This window comes from Eupeodes corollae, chromosome 2 (assembly GCF_945859685.1).
Source record: "Eupeodes corollae chromosome 2, idEupCoro1.1, whole genome shotgun sequence".
Lineage (NCBI taxonomy): Eukaryota > Metazoa > Arthropoda > Insecta > Diptera > Syrphidae > Eupeodes > Eupeodes corollae.
The window spans coordinates 25,747,789-25,768,316 of record NC_079148.1 but is presented as its reverse complement, the minus strand read 5'-3'; the positions used below and the strand labels follow the sequence as shown (position 1 = coordinate 25,768,316).

Here is a 20,528-nt window from a genome sequence, read left to right as displayed (position 1 = left end):
ATAAAATCACAAAGTGCACGATATGCAGTTGATTTGAACGCCCATTTTTATAATAAGCCTGAATTACTTCAATGCGTTGCTGAATTGTGTGTCTATGGTTCAAATTGGACAGGTTCGGAGAACTAAAGAGACTTGAAAGTAAGGCAAGTTTCTAGCATCTGATTGGCCAGCTGCCAAAAAAATGACTTCCAATTAAGGCAACTTTATTGCATTATTCTCTGCAGTCTCCCTAACTATCAAGACAAGTCAACTTATATCAAAATGACAATTGATTATGTTTTTTTATTCAACTAAAAGCCGAACTTTATTACTCTATGATTTATTTATTTTCTGCACAACTTCATTAAATGTTTTCTGTAAAAAGGTTCCTTGTAAATTCGTAAAAGAAATAAGTATAAGTGATATATCTTTAAAATACAAAATACAAATAGTGATGGACTTGTAGCTAATCTGAGGAGTGTTTTGTAGACAATAATGATTTTGGTAGTTTTTGTACTATGAACTGGAAGTAAAGTAAAGTTCTGAAATTCTGAAATTCACTACACTTGCAAAACTTGGTCAAAATTTACGTTCAAAGAATGAAGTTGACTGCTGACTGCAAATGAAGTCCCTTATGTTGTCTGAACCTGCCCATTGATTTAGTCTGAAATTGAGAAATGTCAAATGAAATGCAGAAAAAAACTTAACGTTTAAGTGTGGTTCACTTTCAACATCAGCCCTTAAAATGTAACCACACTTTATTTACAAACAACTGGTAAAAGGGTCATCCCTTACATTTCTCCATCCGAAAAAAACATTGCTTTTCATTGCGTAGAGTATAATCTTGTTTTTGAGCTTTTCAATAAATATATTTTTTATTTGCATACGTTTTCAATATAATATCTCCCTGCAATTCAAAATATCTGAAGAGATTCTGTTACTATAATAAAGTTAAAATAGTATACGTTTAGTTTTGTACTTAAATCGACTTGTTGATGTTTCCCATATCATGTAATCATTTTCATTTGTCCACATATTTATATATTTTTGGCCTAAATAATTTCATTGTATAGCATTTGAAATTTTTTGAATTTAATTGTTAGGCTTTTTTTAATGTATTGTCGTTCTTTAAGTTCACGATAAATTGGCACAAATCATCAAAATCATTAGCTCCATCAACAATAGTATAAAGTATTTAATAACTAGACTTCTGTTAAAAGATCACTTATTATCACCTTAACCATTTGATAAGTATTAAGTCATATCTCTTGATATCTTCAATCTAAAAGCAGCTCATAATTTTCTTAAGCCAGTTGGAGTAGCTGTTGGCTGCACTAACTGATTCTTCATTTTATTGTGTGATGTTTGTTATGCTCGTAGTCTTTATTTGTTGGGGTCAGCAAATTACTACATATAAATTTGTCTCCAACCTTTATAAATTTAAATTGTTAATCAGTTAATTATATATACTTATTTATTCAGTTTATATTATTTTACTTGTACCAGTATTTTTGTTAACGGTTTTTTTATTAACATACTGTGTTTGACTTTAAGCATTCAAGATTTAAATTTTAAGATATAAGTTATATTGTTTTAAAACCAGTTTCGTACTCAAGCCGGCCGGTGTATTTAAGTCGACTCTGTTCATAAAGCCGACGTGTTGTACACCCACAATATTTTATCACTGTATCATTTGAAATCGGTTAAGAATTCGCTTTCTGCAAGGCTTCTCACTAAATTTTGTAAATAAACATGCAAATCTGTATTACTTAATAAATATAAGGCATAATTAAATTTCCCCTGATGGAAGTTGTTGTTAATAAAATTGGTGTTTATATCGCGCTTCGTCGGTTATAAAATTTCCAATTCGTTTTATAAATCAACTGATTTTAGATACAAAAATCTGCACTCTCGCCAAAAATCACAAAACGAAAAATAAAACAGAATACATTCTAATGCTTTAACATTTGTAGTTGGCATTTTTATTATTCGGTGTCCTAAAAGTTGTCTGTTGCTTTCTGTTTATGAATATTAAATACTTGCCAAGTCAAAAATTTAAATCAGTTTGTATTGTTTTCGTATTAAATTCATATTCTCGATACAAATATGCAATTCAATTAAATAGTCTTCTTTTTTACTAGCCCCGAGCCCAGTACACGATGGTATTTTACACTTGAGTCTAAAGAGTCCATATAGTTTAGTGTTGGTGAATAATTCTAAAAATACATTCTTCAAGGCCTTCAATGATAACTTTCTTCATGTAGCTTATTATCTCTTCTCATAAAACGATCAAGAAGAATCGATTGTTCATAATTGATTCAATATTGAGTGGGTAAAAGATAAAGTACACAATAATTACTTCCCACATGTAGATTAACTCAAAATCTTCTTTAAAAAACATATGTTGAAAATAGGAGAAAAAACAAAAAAATAGTTCTCACTTTTACTTCGTGTGCGCTTCTCCTGAAGATCACAACAAAATAAATAATAACAATGAAGAACAAAAATAAAAAATCAAGATAAATTTAGATTCTTTATCCACTGCCAACAAGAAGCGATGCCGCATTCATGTTAATAATTTCTCGTATGCGTCACTTCTGTGGTTGGTATAGGTACTTTTTATCGCGTCTACAGCTCAACTTTCTTACTCAGTCATTCACCACCGATAGCTAGAGACGGAGAGTTTCAAATAAGTGATCTCTTCCGGTAGTAAAATTTATTTTATTTGCTCTCAATTCAAAAGCATGTTTAATAAATGTAGAGACTTCATTCGCGAAGCTATTGAAACTTTTTCGTATTTCGTAAGTGATCTTAAATTACATTACAATGACCTCGTGCGGTGAAAATGTCAAACTAAAAACTTATGTGTTCCAATAAACTGCAATTATATTTAGAATTTTATTACACTGATTTTATACAAAAATGTGTATTTAGTAGAATATTTTTTTTTTTAAGGAAAAACCAAAACTTCGTCATAACCGCCTGTGATTTAATTTCTTATGAAAAAATTGTTTAGCACTATATGATGCTATAAATTTACGATCCCAGCTATTTGTTGTTGGTACTGTCGGTCGTGTCGTGCCGAATAATAAATAAATAATATTTACACAAATCTGAGTTTCTTGCACCGAGTATGTGTAAAAAGTTTCCTATAATCTTAAAAGCATCAGTTGCACTTTGACGGCTTTGTGTTATTTTGTTGATACATTTAAGATCAGAAATGTTTTGTTTAAGTTCTCACTTAAATAATATTATAGTTTTCCTTGATTTATTGATTTAAGTCATTTAATCAAATTAATTTGCAATATTTTGTTATCTTTAATTTTTGTATTTGTTTATAAAATGGATGGCTGCAAGGTGATAAAGAGTGGTTATAATTTATAAATGTGTTCATTAATCTCTCCAATTTTGTATTTATTGTGTTTTATGTGATGTATCGCAAACATTTAATTTTTGATTAATAACACTTCGATTCAGAAATATTAGTAGAGCATTTGACAAAAATAATGCCTTTGTAGATTCTGTTACTATCTCAACAGTTGTGTTTTTTTTTTCAAATTTTGTATGATGAAAGTTAAAGTTTGTTTTTGTTTATAAACATAATATTAGACATTCCCTTAACTATTGTGTTTCATAATCAGAATAACCACAATAATAAAAACATAATGGCTTCATAATTTCCCACGGTATATTTACTATTTGTGTGCATTAGTGTGACGGTTACATTTTTGTTATCTTAATTTTTTCTGAGCCGATTTCTAAAAGTGGTTAAGATAAAAATTATGCTTTAATCGGTTCGCTCAATGAAAGTGAAAAAAAAAACAAATATTGTAATATGATTTTTGTTGGTAACAAACTCTCCCACAATTTATTTGATTGCAAATTACTTTGTTGAAACTTGTGATCATGGCCTTGGCTTTGAAAATAAAAATTCATTTACTGATTTTGCTGACATGCACATACTATTGTAGTGTGAAATTGTAGTTCGAAATTTTAGAATGAGAAATGCTAACGTAAACAAAATTTTCTCCCTTCAATTTATTTTTAAAACAAATACAAATTTTATTGTATTGTTGATGTCGTGATACAAATTTAAAGAAATAAGCTTGAAAATGTAGTGCATTAGGGTGTTTTGTTTTTTTCCAAAAAAAATGTTTCGTGTTTAATTATTTTTTATTTAATTTAAACATTTAAAAAAATTGTATTCAAAGCAGACATCCTATTAATGTAGTCAATTTATTTTGAATTTAAACAAATTTGTCAAAGCGCCTATTTTGTTCATTTTGCATTTCATGATGCATCAACGAAATCTGAAAATATCGACATCCTCGGTATTTGCATCAGCAACCACCTTTTGTGGAGAGATCACATCCGCGATGTCGCCAAAATTGCCACAAGATGTCTAGGTTTTCTGAGAAGATGGAAGAAATTTGTCTCCCCTCCTGGGCTACAATCTTCAAAACCTATATACATACGTCTGAAACATGAATATAACTCTCATTTTTGGGCTGGTGCTCCAGTAACTTATTTAAGCCTCTTGGACAGTATTCAAAGAAAAACTTTTACAATGTTTGGTGACATTAACATCATCAACTGTTTACATACGTCACTCGAACATCGACGAAAAGTTTTTTGTCTCACGTTTTTAACGTTATTTTAATGGACTATGCTCTAGTGAAATAGCCAGTTTCATTCCTCCCCTCAAACAATTTAGCGTAATACCCGCGCTTCTAGTAATGCCCATCACTTTACCTTTGAGCCTAACTTCGGCCGTACTATTAAGTACAGAGATTTATTTTTTAGCCGTACTACGCGAATGTGGAATGCCTTGCCACGCTCTATCTTTCCTTGTCATTGCAATGTTCAAGAATTCAAAATCAATGTACATTGACACCTCATATCCAACACTTTCCTATTTTCCTGTGTCTTTGGCATATTAAAGGTATACAAAACCCTTTTAGTGTTCAATAATTATAAAAAAAAGAGGGTGGGATGCGACCCACACTGATAACTTCCCATCCAGTCTGTCGATTTGTCTTGCTTAAAAGTTTGTCTATATGTACTCGCATCAATTTTTACCAAATTTTCGTACTATTTTTTGTGGATTTTATTTTTTATGAAAAAACGGACTATTGGATTTTTATATAAAAATTACTGAATATCGAAAACAACATTTTCTGTGAAATAAAATAAGTTTGAAGCCAATATTTCAAAGTTTTGAAAAGATATTTGAGTCGAAAATCAATTTTTACCAACTTTTATTAATTTTTTTTTAATGTTTTCATTTTTTGTAAAAAAACTGTCAATTCGATTTTTCTCAACATTTTATGAGATGTCAAAAACACTATTTTTCGTTGCAAAAAATTGTTTGGAGATGAAATCATATTTTAGTCTTAAAATTTTGGAGGTGACAAATTTTTTTTTCAGTTTTCTCGAATTATAAAAAAAACCGTTAAATGGAATTTTTCCAAAAAAATATACTTGTTTTTTATCACATTACAGTTTATTATATAAAATTTAATTCAAGTCTCTAGCGTTTTTGGTTCGTAAGATATTTAGGGTTAACCAAAATGTTCACCTTTTTTTCAAACTGCTATGGTAAAAAAACCACCCACGCAATTTTCTTGAGAGTCCTTTCTGCATTATTATTTGTATAGCAAAATTTATTTGAAGTCGATATCTCTTCTGGTTCTTGAGCTATGGACGATGAAAAAAACGTCGCGAACGTACGGACGTACGAACGTACGTACACCCGCACGCACAGACATCTTTCTAAAAATCTTTTATTTCGACTCTAGGGACCTTGAAACGTCGAGAAATGTCAAAATTTTCAATTTGACAAATCGGAGCCATTACAATAACTTCCTATGGGAAGTTAATAATGTTAAAAACGTGTATTTTGTAGAACTTAAGCAAAAAGTTAAAATTAGAGTTTTCATTTGAAATCCGCACTAACAATTAAACCCCGAACGGGTTTTCCAAAACTATATTAAAATATCAAATTCAAGGTTTTCTCGAAACTTCATATACATTTTTAAGACTCATAATCATAACTAATAAGAATTTTCAGAAACTAATTAAGACAGTAAAATACTCTAAATTGTGTCTAAAAAAGAAAGATGTGTACTTTTGAAAATGTTACTACAGTTTATTGTTAAGAGATATTTTGAGTTTTAACTTAGGCTTAAAAACGCCGTTTTTGGTTGTTTTTAGCATTTTTAAAGGACATGTTTTAAAAGCCTAATGTAATAGACAAATTTAACTTTCCGACCACAACGGGGGTGCTATAACACCCCAGGCATTTTTATTCGAACTGTAATTTTGATTTTGCTTCATTTTCCTTTCTACAGTTTTTTTGTAAAAATATTTATTTTTTTATGAATTAAGATTTGTATGTTTTTAATAAAGTATATGAATGGTTGTGTTTGAATAAAAATTTTATGTTGTCCTTTAAAGTTTTTTTTTTATTTATTCCTGGCTGGGGTGTTATGCTACCCCTGTTGTTGTGTATGTATATTTTATATATGGTCGGAAGGTTAAAGTTGAGATTCGAATTTAGGACATCTTAATACTTCAAATAAGTATTCCATTGTTTGTGCGAAAAAACAATAAATGAATAATTTACATAAATATTTACTTAATCTTAAGAAATAATACTTTTTAAAATATGGAAATAGTTTTAAATTAAATACTTGATGCATTAAATACATTCATAATAATTTAAAATCTACAACGAACTGAGTACAATCGAGTTCTTTTGGGCCCAAACAAATCTATTTTTTATATCTCGAACCAAAATTTACTAATTGAAGATTGAGAAAATAGGATTTAAACATTTTATTTTATTTATTTTAAAAATGTAAAGCTTTTAAAATTATAATGCACTACAAACATTCTTAGTCACGTTCAAATCCTTGCAAATTTTACTTAATTCAAAGTCTCATCTGGTTACAAGGAATTTGAAGTGTTTTGTATTTAAAAATGTTTTAATATACAATGTAAGACCTATTCCAGTATCTATTAACAGTCAAACCAGGAATAAACGCCTACCACTTTCTTGTTGTAGTTTGAGAACAAAAACATACAAAACTCAGTTATGCTTAAATGCATTCCTCGGCTTATTTCCCTTTTATTTACTTACGTACACTCTTAATGAATTTTACCTGTAAAATCTTTTAACTTTATATTTAGGTATATTCAGCTGAAAAGGGATAAAACATTTTTTTGACTTAAAATGACCTGATTTTTTTTTGTATACCTCTTAACAAGGAGAAATGGCTACCAAAAAGGGGCAATAAAGTTAAGCCACTTACCCGGGCTTAACTGTTTATAGTCATAATATGATATGAAAGGTCTGTTGTTCTAAGAAATAGATACGCTTATACAATCAATACAATTCAGAGGAATTGAAGATGAAATTTCTATTTAAGTGCAAATATATTTATTTATTTTCAACTGTTTACACTTTATCATGAATACTTTATTTAAATAAATGCATCTTTTTTATTTTTATATCACAAGCCGGTGTCAAGAAAACATGTGTAATGACTAAAGTTTTCAGAATGCCTAGATAATATATATTGTAAATACTAATTAACAAAGCTCCATATACCCTACAGCTTATTGTTATTTTCCGACTTAATATTTGAGATAATAAGTTTGAGATATATAACGTTCATATTGCTCTTAAAAAGGGCTTCAAAATGCACATTTTTTATTCTATAATTGACGACAACTCAATTAAATATGGCTTGTCTTCAAGAGGTCAAAATGTGTCACGTTGAGTCTAATCTTTAAACCGATAATATCATTGTTTTATTGTTATTTAAGAATTCGATTATTGTTACAGAACTGTATTTGTATTCGCACCTTCTAACAATAACCAAACAATTAAAGTGCGCGACTAGGTAGCACGAACTTGCTCTTGTATCTGCAGTAGTCAAGGTGATATCTTCTAGATACACGGGCGGGAAAATCCTCCGACGGTCAGTACCATCATCGACCCTTACCCCTCTATAGAGATCACTCCCCCTCATATAGCTGGACATTTCGGATATCCATCATTCTCCTTTCTCGAATTTTGTTAAGGCATGAAGACGTAACACCGTCCAGAACAGCGGTAGCAAGAACACCCCCTCCGATGATCTAGCTCGTGCTTTTCGCAAGCATGCCAAGTTGCCGTTCCCTGGACACCCTCACCTTCCTGCTGCCAGGATCAGCCTTTAGTGCTTGTAGCTAGGGGTTGTAATGGTAGTAAGGTAAGGTAAGGTGAGGCACAACAGCTAATTTGTTACATATCCTAAGACTCTATTTAGAAATAGTAGTTACATTTTAAAATTTACCTGGAAAATAAGTTTATAAGACGATTGTCGGTTCATTAGTTCTTAAAAAAAATTAAACAAAATAACCGTTCTATAAACGGTAGACTTTTGGAGCAATTTAAAAAAATATTTTTTTATTGAAATAACTCAACTTGAAAACCAAATAACAGGAAATTTAATAAAAATCTATCGGTTCGTTTTTGAGAAAATTCAAATTTACGATTTTTGTGCAACAAATTTGTATGTAGCCTACTGTAACTTTTAGTTTTAAAACCTAAATTTCTAACTTCGAACTCAATCGACCTAATAGTTTGGGCTGTAGGGCCGAGGACAGACTAACGAAACGCGGGATCCATTATTTAAGAATGCAATACTTGGCATATAGTTCCTAAACACTTCGTGTCACATTAATAAAGACAAGCTTTTTTCGTTTTTTTATTTGGAGAGATTTAGTAAATCCTTAGATTTTTTAGAATAACCTAATAGTAGAATTAAGTTTGTATTGCAAAAAATATATTGGATTGAGTTGACAAATACAAGTTTTATGGTGGTTTTTCCGAAGAAGGTTATAAAAAGTACCTGGTTTTTTTGTGTCACATGGAAAAGGACAAGATCTAAATTTACCTGGTAGACCCTTTAAAGTAAAGAATATAACACAAAATTTTATGGTTTAGGTAAATGCTGGTTTTATTGAGTGGATTAAAATAACTTTTAGTAAAGTGTGCTGCCTCCTGATTTCTGAATTAGTTCAATTACCTGTAGTATATGGATTCATAAAGTGCTGTCAGATAATTGAACTAAATTTGTGCCCAGGACCATTTTATGGCTTCAATAAACTATTCGGTTTTTTGGTATTGCCGTCCTCCTGCGTTGACTTTGCTTTAGAACCATACCTATATGGCGGATCCAGAGGGGGGAGTCGCAGGGGTCATGACCCCCCCCCTGGGAGATAATTTGTTTGTATTTTTGTAGGAATTCCTTTCAATTCAAAACTAATCGTATTGAGTCAATGGATATGACCCATATTATATTTTGAATTATTTATTTTTGTACATGAAAATAAAATTTGTATTTTACTTTCTAAACTTTGTTGCAAAAAGTACCACTTTTACTTGACGGCTGTACCAAGAACATAACATAGAAAATTGAATTTGACATTCAGCCCTATTCCAAAAACTTAGCACCAATTCATCAATTTTTGACCAATGGACGATCCAGGGGGGGGGGTCATATGAGCCAAAAAACTTTTGCAGTTAAGTTGTATAAGTAAAGATTTGTTAGTAATTTAACGACATTCACCAAAAAGTAGTTTGTTGTCAAAAACATTTAAAAAATTTGTAACTTGAGTAGTGCTTTAAATTATTTTCATTAAATTTGTTTCCAAGAAAAAAGAGCAAAGATTCAGGTTTTTAAGAAGAAACCTTCAATAAGATATATATAATAATGGGTCCCCCATTCCATCTGTCTGTCTGTCTGTCCTGGCCCTTAAAGCATAAACCACTGTGCCGATTGAAACTTAGCCGATTAGCTTAAGTCGTTTGTTCATGTTTTAATACTAAACGATATCATCAGCCCCAATACAAATTTTTTGGTGTAAATTCGAATTTTTTTGCACTTATTTCCTTAAATTCAAGAACCAAACATTTTTCTCTCTACAATAATAAAATTGTGTTGACTCCTTTAAGATGAAGACGAAAAAACTAAGTCAAAAAAAAAAACAGAAAATTCTTGATATCAGATTCTTTCTAGTTTCCTGGGTTTTTGAATTTTTGTAGCGTTTTTCGCATTAAAATAAATGGTAACAAAAAATAATACATTTTTTTTGGAAGAAAGCAAAGTTTCAAAACAATTTCGTACATTTCTCCATGAAAGCTATAAAAACCCTCTAAACTATTATGTTTTGCTCTATAATATGGCGTATTTAGAAAACTGTTAGTATCTTGGAATGCTTTCATATGAAAAAAGTCTACCAAATTCAATAGCTAGACAATACCTTGCTGAACAATAGGGTTGTAAAATAATTTAATAACTAAAGTTGTCACTTTACTTCTTGAAATGTGTACATTTAATGTTAAGATGCACATTATGTTATTTGAATTGTGTTAGCCTTCGTTAAAGAACATTTTAAGCGGTAAGTAAAAACTTGTTTTTATATGTTAAGAGCGTGACCCCCCCCCCCTGATTAAAAATCTGGATCCGCTCTTTCCATACCCACACGATTTCATCATGTTCAGGTCAGGAGAATATGGGGGCCATGGTAATAGGTTCACATTTGCCTCTGTAACCAGGTTTTTGTTGTCCGCGTGGTTGTAATTGGTGCATTATATTGTCAAAAGTCCACCGTCGTTATCCACCAATTAACTCAAAAGCTGTGCAAAAGTTAGTTCCAGAATCGATTTGAAAATCAAGCCCCACTGTTCCGTAATAGGTGATTGCGACCCATTCTATTACACGGTCTTCATTGCTGTGCCGTTTTTTAAGATAGATTTTTTCCTTTCCTAAATCATAAAAATAGCAGCTATATCCATCATGTCCGTCGAAATTAATTTTTTTTCATCGGAAAAGACTACGACTATGCGAAGCTCGATTCCAAATACTGTGATTTGTTGCAAAACTAAGGCGTTGCCTCTTGCGTGTAGCATTCTTTGGTATTTTTTTCTTAATTTTTTGGTGTCATATATTGGCTGCTTTTTGTACCACCAAGCAACAGTGGATCTACTAGCATGCACCCCAGCTTCTGCCTTGATTTTCCTAATAGAAAGCCTTGAATTTGATGCAGCTATTACGCCTTTTTTGAAACGATGTGGCTCTCTTGATTCTTTCTCATTGTTTTTTTTCCACATGTCTTTGGGTCCGAAAGGTTAGGTGCATACAACATTTAAACTTCTTCTAATTTATCTGACTATAAAACAGATGATTTTGCTAAGGTTTTAGATTCATCAACTTAATCCACTTTTTTTGTTTGCAATATAAACTTAATACATACCTTATTCATTCTTTATTTGGGCATTTCAAAAAACCCAGGGGTTTGAAAAATATGGTCAAATAAATACCGAAAAAAAGCTTGTTTCTATTCATATGACACGAAGTGTATGTCGCAAGTAAAATCAGAGTGTCGGGAATAGAGATATATGTCGTTGGAAAGCTTAGATCTAGCACGTCATTTTTTGTGCAGCTGTAACTGCAATTAGAGTTAGAGCAAAAGTAATTGGGCAAGTTCAGACGACATAAGGAACTTGAAAGTAAGGCAAGTTTTTAGCATCTGATTGGCCAGCTGCCAAAAAATTGTCTTCCAATTAAGGCAACTTTGTTAGAAAGTTGTCTGCAAAGTTAGTCAAGAAAAATCTTCCTAGGCATTGGCTGCGTTCAATCTCGTGTTGGATAGGATATCTTGGATAGGTGAATTTTTAAATACCTTGTTGAACGAGGGATACCTGTATTGAGATAGCTGTCAAAAAATAAAAACAACTTTCAGCTGTTTACAAAAAGCAGAGAAGCATTTAAGCTTCGAAGTCAAAATTAGTTGGTCATAATTTTTTTTTTTTGTAGGGTGGATTTCATGTGCGTTCAGAAAGCTTCATTCAGGGTTTGGTATTGGTATTATAGCGCTGTTTTGACGTAACTTACACGTTCCACTCCTGTCCATTTAGGATTCCTTTGACTTCATTTAAGTTAAGACGCTCTTTCCCCAGTGTCCTCTTTTCATTGCAGCAAGAATAGGGCACATTGCTACGAAGTGCAGTACGTCTTCTCTCACCCTGTGGTTGCATAGGGTAAACTCTGTGTTTTCATCTGCACAATAATTCAGATGTAGTAACTCTCCTCTCGTTTTAAAGATAGAAGAGATTGTCTCTAACGTGTAGCGGTCATCAAAATAGTTGCTGGCATGGAGGTTGTGCTGCAGACCGTTGCACATACGTACTCCGCGTGTTGCTTCGTTCCGCCATCTCGGTGAACTTACAGATATTGTCTTCCTCAATCCTTGCGAGCAGTGTATCGAAGCTTCAGTTCCAAGTATCGGTCCCACTTTCTAGCAATTCAATGTTAAGTGACTGTTCTAGGAGCATCCACTCTAAAAAACTGCGATTTTCGGTTAAGAAGATGCCGTGCAATGATCCTGGGTAGACGATGACTTGGCAGAGGCATAACTTTCAAAACGTAGTTATAATGCATTTTTAGTGTAAAGATGTTCAGCGGAGAAAGTCTAGTCTCCAGATGTAGCATGTAGTTAGGAGTGTTTTCTGGAAGCCAGAATATTTTTTTGATGAAGTATCTCAAACGCTTTTCTACTTGGTCGTATTAGAGAAATCCCCACACCTGGGCAGCGTAGCACATTATCGATCTCATCACCGCTTCAAAGAACTTATATTGCAACTTATAGCTTTTTTCGATTCTATTAGTTTTGCAAAGAGATGTTGGTTAAATGAAAGCTTTGGTGCTATAGTAACTCCAAGATTCTTATTCTCCTTAACCACCTCTAAGTTCACATTTTCCCATTTCTACTTTTTATTTCTTGCGAATCTACCTGTACCATTTCTAAAGATCATGATTTTTGATTTATTTGTATTAACGGTGAGGATCCAACCATGTGTTGAATCAGCTGTTCCGTCAGATACCTACATACCCTAGAAATTCCTGAATACCTTTGGATTCCTTTTTTGACATCTCAGCTGTTTTTGATCAGCTTTTATTTTACACTTAAAACACTAACAAAAAGGTATCCGGATACCCTATCTGTCTGAGATTGAATGCAGCCATTAAGTCAAGTTTCTTATGTCAAATTGACAGTTGATCATGTTTTTTCATTCAACTGAAAGCGCAATTCCATTTACTGTCTTGTGTAAAAGAGTTGCTTGTCAAATTAGAAAAGAAAATCAGTAATATTTCTTTACAATACAAAAAACAAATCGTGATGGTCAGCTTGCCTGAGGAGTGTTTTGTAGAAAATAATTTTTGTTGATAGTTTTCGTACGATTCACTGAAAGTAGAAGTTAGTGAAGTAAAATTCTAAGTTTGAAATGTATGACACTTAAAGCACTAATGGCCCAACTATAATAGACTTAACCGAAAGTAAGCTAATGTCAAAACTGAACGAAAAGTTATCAGAAGTTATCGTCAAAACAAAAAGTAACTATAATGGATTCAAGTAACTTAAGCAAATTTGACATTTGCTTAAGCTAGAGCCATTTAAATGGCTCTTGCGTAATTGCGCGAAAGTTGACGAAACTGAACAGAACATCTATTATGGCTAGTGACATATAAGGCTGCGTATTGGTTCGTTCCTTAAAGGCCCAACTATAATAGGCATAAGCAAACAAAAGCTTATGTCAAAAACCCAACGAAAATTCACTTAAGTTTGCGAAATTACTGCAGATAGCCATAATGCAATTTTGCTCACGTATCTACATGTCAAAATAATATTCTTAAGCTGGCTTAAGCTCGGTTAAGTCTATTATAGTTGGGCCTTAAATAGTTGCCTTGGTCAAAATGTACGTTCAATAAATTAAGTTTGAATGCAAATAAAGTCCCTTATAATGTCTGCACCTGCCCATTGCAATACAATTAAAATGGCAGTATTTTTCATGAAACCTACAGATTTAAGAATAAATAAACTTTGGTATCAAATGTCAGTAACAACAAATAGTATCGTGATAGACGAATAATTCGCTTAAAATCATGAGAATCTAACTTTTTTTTAACTCGGATAAGTAAATTAAATAAATGAGAATAATTGTGCGTCATGTATCCACAATTAAGGTACACGCACCTTCGGAAAGGTTAGTTCAAGAGCATCATTCTTGATTATGAACACAAAATTGTAAACTATTGGTTTTAAACAAAAGCCCCATTGCCCATAGTAAGTACCTACATAATTTTTTGTATCTTCAAGGCAGATCAATTCACTTATATGTTTCCCCATTCTCCTTTGAAATTATCTTCTTGGGTCAGCAAAAAAGACTTTCACTAGCTCAAAGGTTTTATTTCTTTTCCTCTCTTTTAATTGTTGAGTTCATAGAATTACCGGTGATTCTTTGAAAGCGCAAATTAAAAATTAATCTTTTTTTACAACCCACCACGACCACATGCTTTAATTGCGGCCAAACGAAATTCTGACTGAAGGCAATTTGTTGTTAATCAAATTACAAGTACTTCTAGAAATTCCAAATAATACATTAACCTTTTCTACATTTTAACAGAAAAAAGTTCTTTTCATACCTTGTACCCAAAAAGGACAACATACTTTTTTATCCATCATGAGCTTCCTACCTACATTCTTGTTGAGTCTGCATTTAAACATTTTTATTGGCTATAAATATTTATTGAAGAAACAAAAATTCATTTAATATCCCTCTCATATGTATTTCCATTTTCAATTATTACGTAAATATTAGATGTTTTCATTATATTGATGTTGATAGTTTTTTCAGTTGTTTTTTTTTAAATTTGAATTCAAAAAATTAAAAAGAAATCCATAGTTGTGAAATATCCAAAACCATGTTAAACCATCAAAACTTAAATTTCAATGTTGATGTTGTGCAGTTTTTACATTACATACCTTACATAATCGTACATACATATTTATTGTATATTTATTGCTTCCAAACGCGTAATTCAATAATAAACATAGTAATTTCAGTAGCTGCTAATAGCTATATGTGTATGTAGTACGTTTATTTGCAATAAATTTTTTTTTTGTTCAAATCTCTTTTCAAACATCTTGACTAATATAAACTTTCTTTAAATTAGACAAGAAGACGATTTCAGGATGGTGAACGGAGTGTTGACTTTGTACTGGCTTACAATGGCGACGACACAAGCACAGATAATGAAATCAAAAGAAATATATTCGAAGCTAATTTGGAAAATGAAGGCCTCCAATTGGAAAGGGACAAAACGCAAAGGGTATATTTTGTTAAAATCCATGCACCCTTAGAAGTTTTATGTCGTAATAGTGAAATACTTAAAATAAAACTGCCAATGAAATGGGTAAGTTTTGAACTTATTATAAATATAAACTTCTTTAATATAACACATACAACTTTGTTTTATTATTGCAGCTAAAAGGGCAATCGGAACTGACTGATAAAAGTTTTCAACTCTTAGATGCCATAAAAAACCTCTTTGGTTGGTGCTGTTCCTCTGTAGAATTGGATACATCTAAGTTTCCACCACGAGAATATAGAATATATTGCGAATTTTCTAGAAGTTATCGTCTTCTGTAAGGGTCATCATTTCATTCATAAAGAGTTTTTAATTTAAGTTAGTTTTTTTTTGTGTAAAAAGATTTGACTGCGAAAAACCAAACTTTTTCGATGCAACTGTTAGAAGCTCCATAATAAATTTCATCCTAGAAAGACAACATTTTGTTCAAGGTGAAGAAAGTCCGGATAATTTAGGCATTGAAAAACTTATTTCGGATGGAGTTTACGAAGCTGCATATCCGTTGCATGATGTGAGTAAAAAGTTTGCTAACGATGTTAATATAAGTTAAGAATTTCTCATGCTATTTGTATTATAGGACAATGATAAAGAGCTACTTTTAAATGAATGGGCAACTATTCGAAAATGGGCAGAGTAAATATAAAATTCACATAAGCTTAGAAGCTTTGAAAATCTTTCGTTTCTTATTTTTTCTTAGCCACCAGCCTTTGGAAAATGTGAGAGAATATTTCGGACCGAAGGTTGCCTTATACTTTGCTTGGCTGGGATTTTACACGCACATGCTTATACCAGTTAGCATAATTGGTGTTATTTGTTTTGTTTATGGCCTTGTCACATGGGGCTCAGATACCATTAGGTAAGAAGGCAACATTGTCGAAATTACCTTGCTTTAAACTTATCCTATTCAATTATGTTACAGCGCCGAAATATGTTCTGCTGACAAAACCACTTTGATGTGCCCACAGTGTGATAAACGATGTGATTACTGGAAACTACAGGATACTTGTAATTCGTCGAAAATTAATTATTTGATAGATAACAACTTGACTGTGGTGTTTGCGTTTGTTATGTCAGTTTGGGGTAAGACTCCTTTCATGACTATCCTGCAAGATAACTAATTTAACCATTTTGTTTATTCTTTTTTTATAGCCGTTATATATCTTGAACTATGGAAACGTTATTCTGCACGTCTTATACACAAGTGGGGTCTAGTAGGATTTAGTCAAGAAATTGAGCACCCACGACCGCAATATCTCTCAAAAATTCGAAGAGCCCGTTTGAAAAAACTAAAAATTATCAATAATGTTTTTGAACCAGATGTGCCTTTTTGGAGAATAAAATTTCTTTCAGATCTCACCAGCTATTCAATTATGCTTCTTTTTGTAAGTTTAACATAAAAATATATAACAATAGAATTGTTACAATATATATGTTTTTTTTTGGTTTTAGATAAGCATTTCTGTAATAGCAATTTTCTCATTAATCGTCTATCGAATGGCTCGACGTGCCTCGCACAGTATTTTAGGAAATGAAGATACAGCCACATATAAAATACTGGTTATGCCATTAACTGCTGGTGTCATCGATTTAGCTGTTATTTCATTACTTGACTATGCATATTCGCATCTTGCGGTATATTTAACAAATCTAGAATATCGTCGCACACAAACGGAATACGATGAAAGTCTGACAATCAAAAATTATGTATTCCAATTTGTCAACTACTACACCTCGCTTTTCTATATTGCCTTTTTAAAGGGCAAATTTGTTGGCTATCCAGCAAAATATAATCGAATATTTGGATTTAGACAAGAAGAATGTGCTCCAGGAGGATGTCTCATGGAACTCTGTGTACAATTGGTCATTATAATGGTTGGAAAACAGGCAGTGAATGCAATTATTGAAATCTCAATTCCTTATGCGATGAATGCTTATAAAAAACTTCAAACTAATTTCGGTATAAAACGTAAACGAAGCGAAGAAAAACTAATTCCATGTAATCAATGGACTGAGGATTATAATCTTATACCATGGACACATAGTTCGTTGTATTTTGAGTACTTGGAAATGGGTATGTAAAAATTAAATGTATTGAAATTGAAGTTAGCATTTTTCCATTCGATTTTTAGTCCTTCAATTTGGATTCATAACACTGTTTGGTCTGGCTTTCCCACTTGCCCCACTTCTAGCCCTTATTAACAATGTGATAGAAATGCGTTTGGATGCATTCAAAATGTTAAAGTTCTTTAAAAGACCAGTTGCCCAGAGAGTTCGAAACATCGGTGTTTGGTATAACATAATGGCAATCATAAGCAAAATTGCTGTAGCATCAAGTGTAAGTTTTGTTTTTGTTACATTTCAAAAAGTACAAAATTTTGAATTTTAAATTTTATTTCGCAGGCTATGATAATAGCATTTTCTACAAATTTAATACCTAAACTAGTCTATGTAACTACAACCCACGACCAATCATTAAAAGGATATTTGAATTTCACTTTGGCTCACTTCAATACTGAAGATTTTCAGGTTAAATTTTAAATTCTAATACTTATAAGAAACTTTGTTTAATTGTCCGTTTAAATACTAATTTATAAATAGGTACAACCTATAACTAGTCTTTATGAAAATGTTACCACCTGTCGGTATACTGAATTTAGAAATCCTCCATGGGATGATGCACCCTATAAGCGACCATTGATTTATTGGAAAATATTGACAGCAAGGTTGGCGTTTATTGTTATCTTTCAGGTATGTTTTTTTTTAAGTGACATTTTTGAATCTCTTTTTAAATCTTATTATTACTCCTTTGAAAAAAAAAAAACAGAACATTGTCGGTATGATTCAAGCAATAGTGGCTTGGTCGATTCCGGATGTACCAGGAAAACTTCTTAAACAAATCAAACGAGAAGACTTCCTTTTGCGTGAAAACATAATCGAATATGAGAAAAAAGCTGCCGCTGAATTGGCATCCCAAGCCCGAAACCAACAGCCTGCAGATAGCAATGCCACGTCGTTATCAGATCACCCTAAAATTTCCCTAGAAAACGATGTACTAAGGCGGCGCTACAATACTGTAAACGATGAAAACAATGAAGAACAAACATCATCGGTCTAGTTTTTAGTTTACACTGTAGTAAGTTATATAATTGCATTTATCTGCTTCGAATTCCTCGTACGAAAAAAAGAAAAAGCTAGTTTCTTTCAATTGTAATTAAAATAAGAAAAATTTAATTTAAGTAGGTACATAAATAAATACGAAAAAATTAAGAATATTATATGTAAATGTGCTCAACAAAGCTTTATACGTAGAAAATGAGTAATTGTACAATTTCAAAAAATGGATTAAGCTTTAAAGAAAAGTCGTTAATATTATGTATTGAAATTAGTAACAACAATATTTAATACACATTTAATACTCAAGAACTGCCTTTATTTACAGATTTTTTCTACGAAATAACAGTTTTCGTTTGATCAAATGTTGTGTAGATTTTTTAATGTTTTAAACAATTTTTTGTATATGTAATTTATTTATAAAACAAACAAATAATAGTTATATGACACAGTGACATTATTTGAAGTTATACACAATACACAACTTTGAGTTTAATTGAAAGCTTAAATCAGACCAGACCAGGCCAGACATTCGTCCATTTTTACAATGAAATGCAATATCGGTTGTTTAAACTAAATCGTCATCATTTTTTTTTATTAAAACACAAACAAAACCATCACAAATAATATAGAGCTTTTATACAATACAACAATCATAGTTAAAAAAGAACTAAAAATAATATACATTTATTCGTAATCATTTACAAAAAAAAATCACAAAATAGAAGAAATAAAATCAAAAGTCATTATATTCTCCCCGTGGTGACCAGAAAGATCGTACCTTAAAAAATTTAATAGAAGACAAACTTTTAGAGTGTGCCAACTTCTAAAATGCACACATCCAATTACAAATGTAAATATATTTATTAGCCTATACAAAATATAATAGTAGGTACCTATGCAAAAAGTATATCAATTTTAATTTAGTTTGCAAATAACGATTTTATTCTCAAGCTTTTTTTTACAAGCAAGCCGATGGCTTATATAATATACATACATTTAGAACCTAGATAAGTTATTTACCATTCGAAAAAAAAATAATTACTAATATATTTATGTTTTAACAAAAAGGATTGTTAAGAGTTTATATTTACACATTAATACAAAACAAAATCAAATAGAAATGTTGTATATTTATTATAGAAAAATAGAAATTGTTAAAGTAAAAAGTAAAGAAAATATTATTGTATAATGGTACATAAACATATTTATGTATATACATGCATACATAATATGTACGTTTAAATCTCAATATTTAAAATGAAACCATATTTCTGTTTGCACACAAATATTTTTATACTTACAAAATGTTAATGTCTACATATATTTTTTTTATTGTACATAACAAATATGGAACAGAAAAACAATTGTATAAAAATGGACAAATATTAAAATACATGTTACAATCATAGAATTCAAAATGTCATTCTTAATTTATATTGTTGAATTTTCAACAGACAAAGTATTTGGCTGGTTCTAGAAATGGAGTGCAATCAATTATGAAAAACCAATAAGGCAAAAAATCATTGTCATGAAAAGCGCTTTTACAAATTCGCCGTTTGGATTCGGCTTAAAACTGTAGGTCCCCTCCATTTCTGACAACAGTACTCGCACACAGGAATGGTTGAGAGTTTGTAAGTCACTAGGCCATAGTTCTCAACGGACTTTTGCGTCACCCAATTTATTTATTTTTTAATAAGGCATAATGAGCATTTTTATACGGGCCGTGGTGCTCGTTTCACTAGTCGCATATCATTAGAGGGGCATTTTGACGTACATTAAACTATTACGGCGCTCGATTAGCTGTATTTTAGGGAGTAATATCTCTCCATAAGGACAATATAAAAGAAATATATGTTCAACAGTTACAGTATAAATACACTAACCATAAAAGACGTGGTTATGGTTTATAAGCATTAGGCTGGTACGAATAACTAACCTTCTACCCCTAACTCTCTCTCTATGTCTATACATACAACTTTAAGATTTGGTTATAATTGTTTTTTTTTTCATATAATTATACTTTACAACCTAAACTTTCTAGACCAACAGAGGACTTCGATAAGGCGACGCGCTATCATGTACATAGCTGCTTCAATGTTGTTTTTTAGAGAGTGGTGCTAACCACCAATGGCTCCATATTTCGAAACTATACACAATTGCTCATGTTCTGCA

General features: G+C 31.5%; 1 protein-coding gene across 6 annotated transcripts in view; it reads left to right on the top strand.

The window, feature by feature from the left end:
* Positions 1-19,023, top strand: part of LOC129944513 (anoctamin-1) — a 40,101-nt gene extending 21,078 nt beyond the window's left edge. For 5 of the 6 annotated variants that reach the window (XM_056053995.1, XM_056053994.1, XM_056053993.1 and 2 more), the window contains 12 exons: positions 15,048-15,287; positions 15,359-15,519; positions 15,585-15,753; positions 15,820-15,875; positions 15,940-16,098; positions 16,162-16,322; positions 16,392-16,624; positions 16,692-17,313; positions 17,372-17,577; positions 17,643-17,768; positions 17,841-17,990; positions 18,067-19,023. In XM_056053995.1, the coding sequence (XP_055909970.1) occupies positions 15,048-15,287; positions 15,359-15,519; positions 15,585-15,753; positions 15,820-15,875; positions 15,940-16,098; positions 16,162-16,322; positions 16,392-16,624; positions 16,692-17,313; positions 17,372-17,577; positions 17,643-17,768; positions 17,841-17,990; positions 18,067-18,357 (2,574 nt within the window). In that variant the 3' untranslated portion in view covers positions 18,358-19,023. Of the gene's footprint in view, positions 1-3,180; positions 3,337-15,047; positions 15,288-15,358; positions 15,520-15,584; positions 15,754-15,819; positions 15,876-15,939; positions 16,099-16,161; positions 16,323-16,391; positions 16,625-16,691; positions 17,314-17,371; positions 17,578-17,642; positions 17,769-17,840; positions 17,991-18,066 lie in introns of those variants that run through there. The other variant, XM_056053997.1, reaches the window with a different exon arrangement.
* Positions 19,024-20,528: the final 1,505 nt, after the last annotated feature.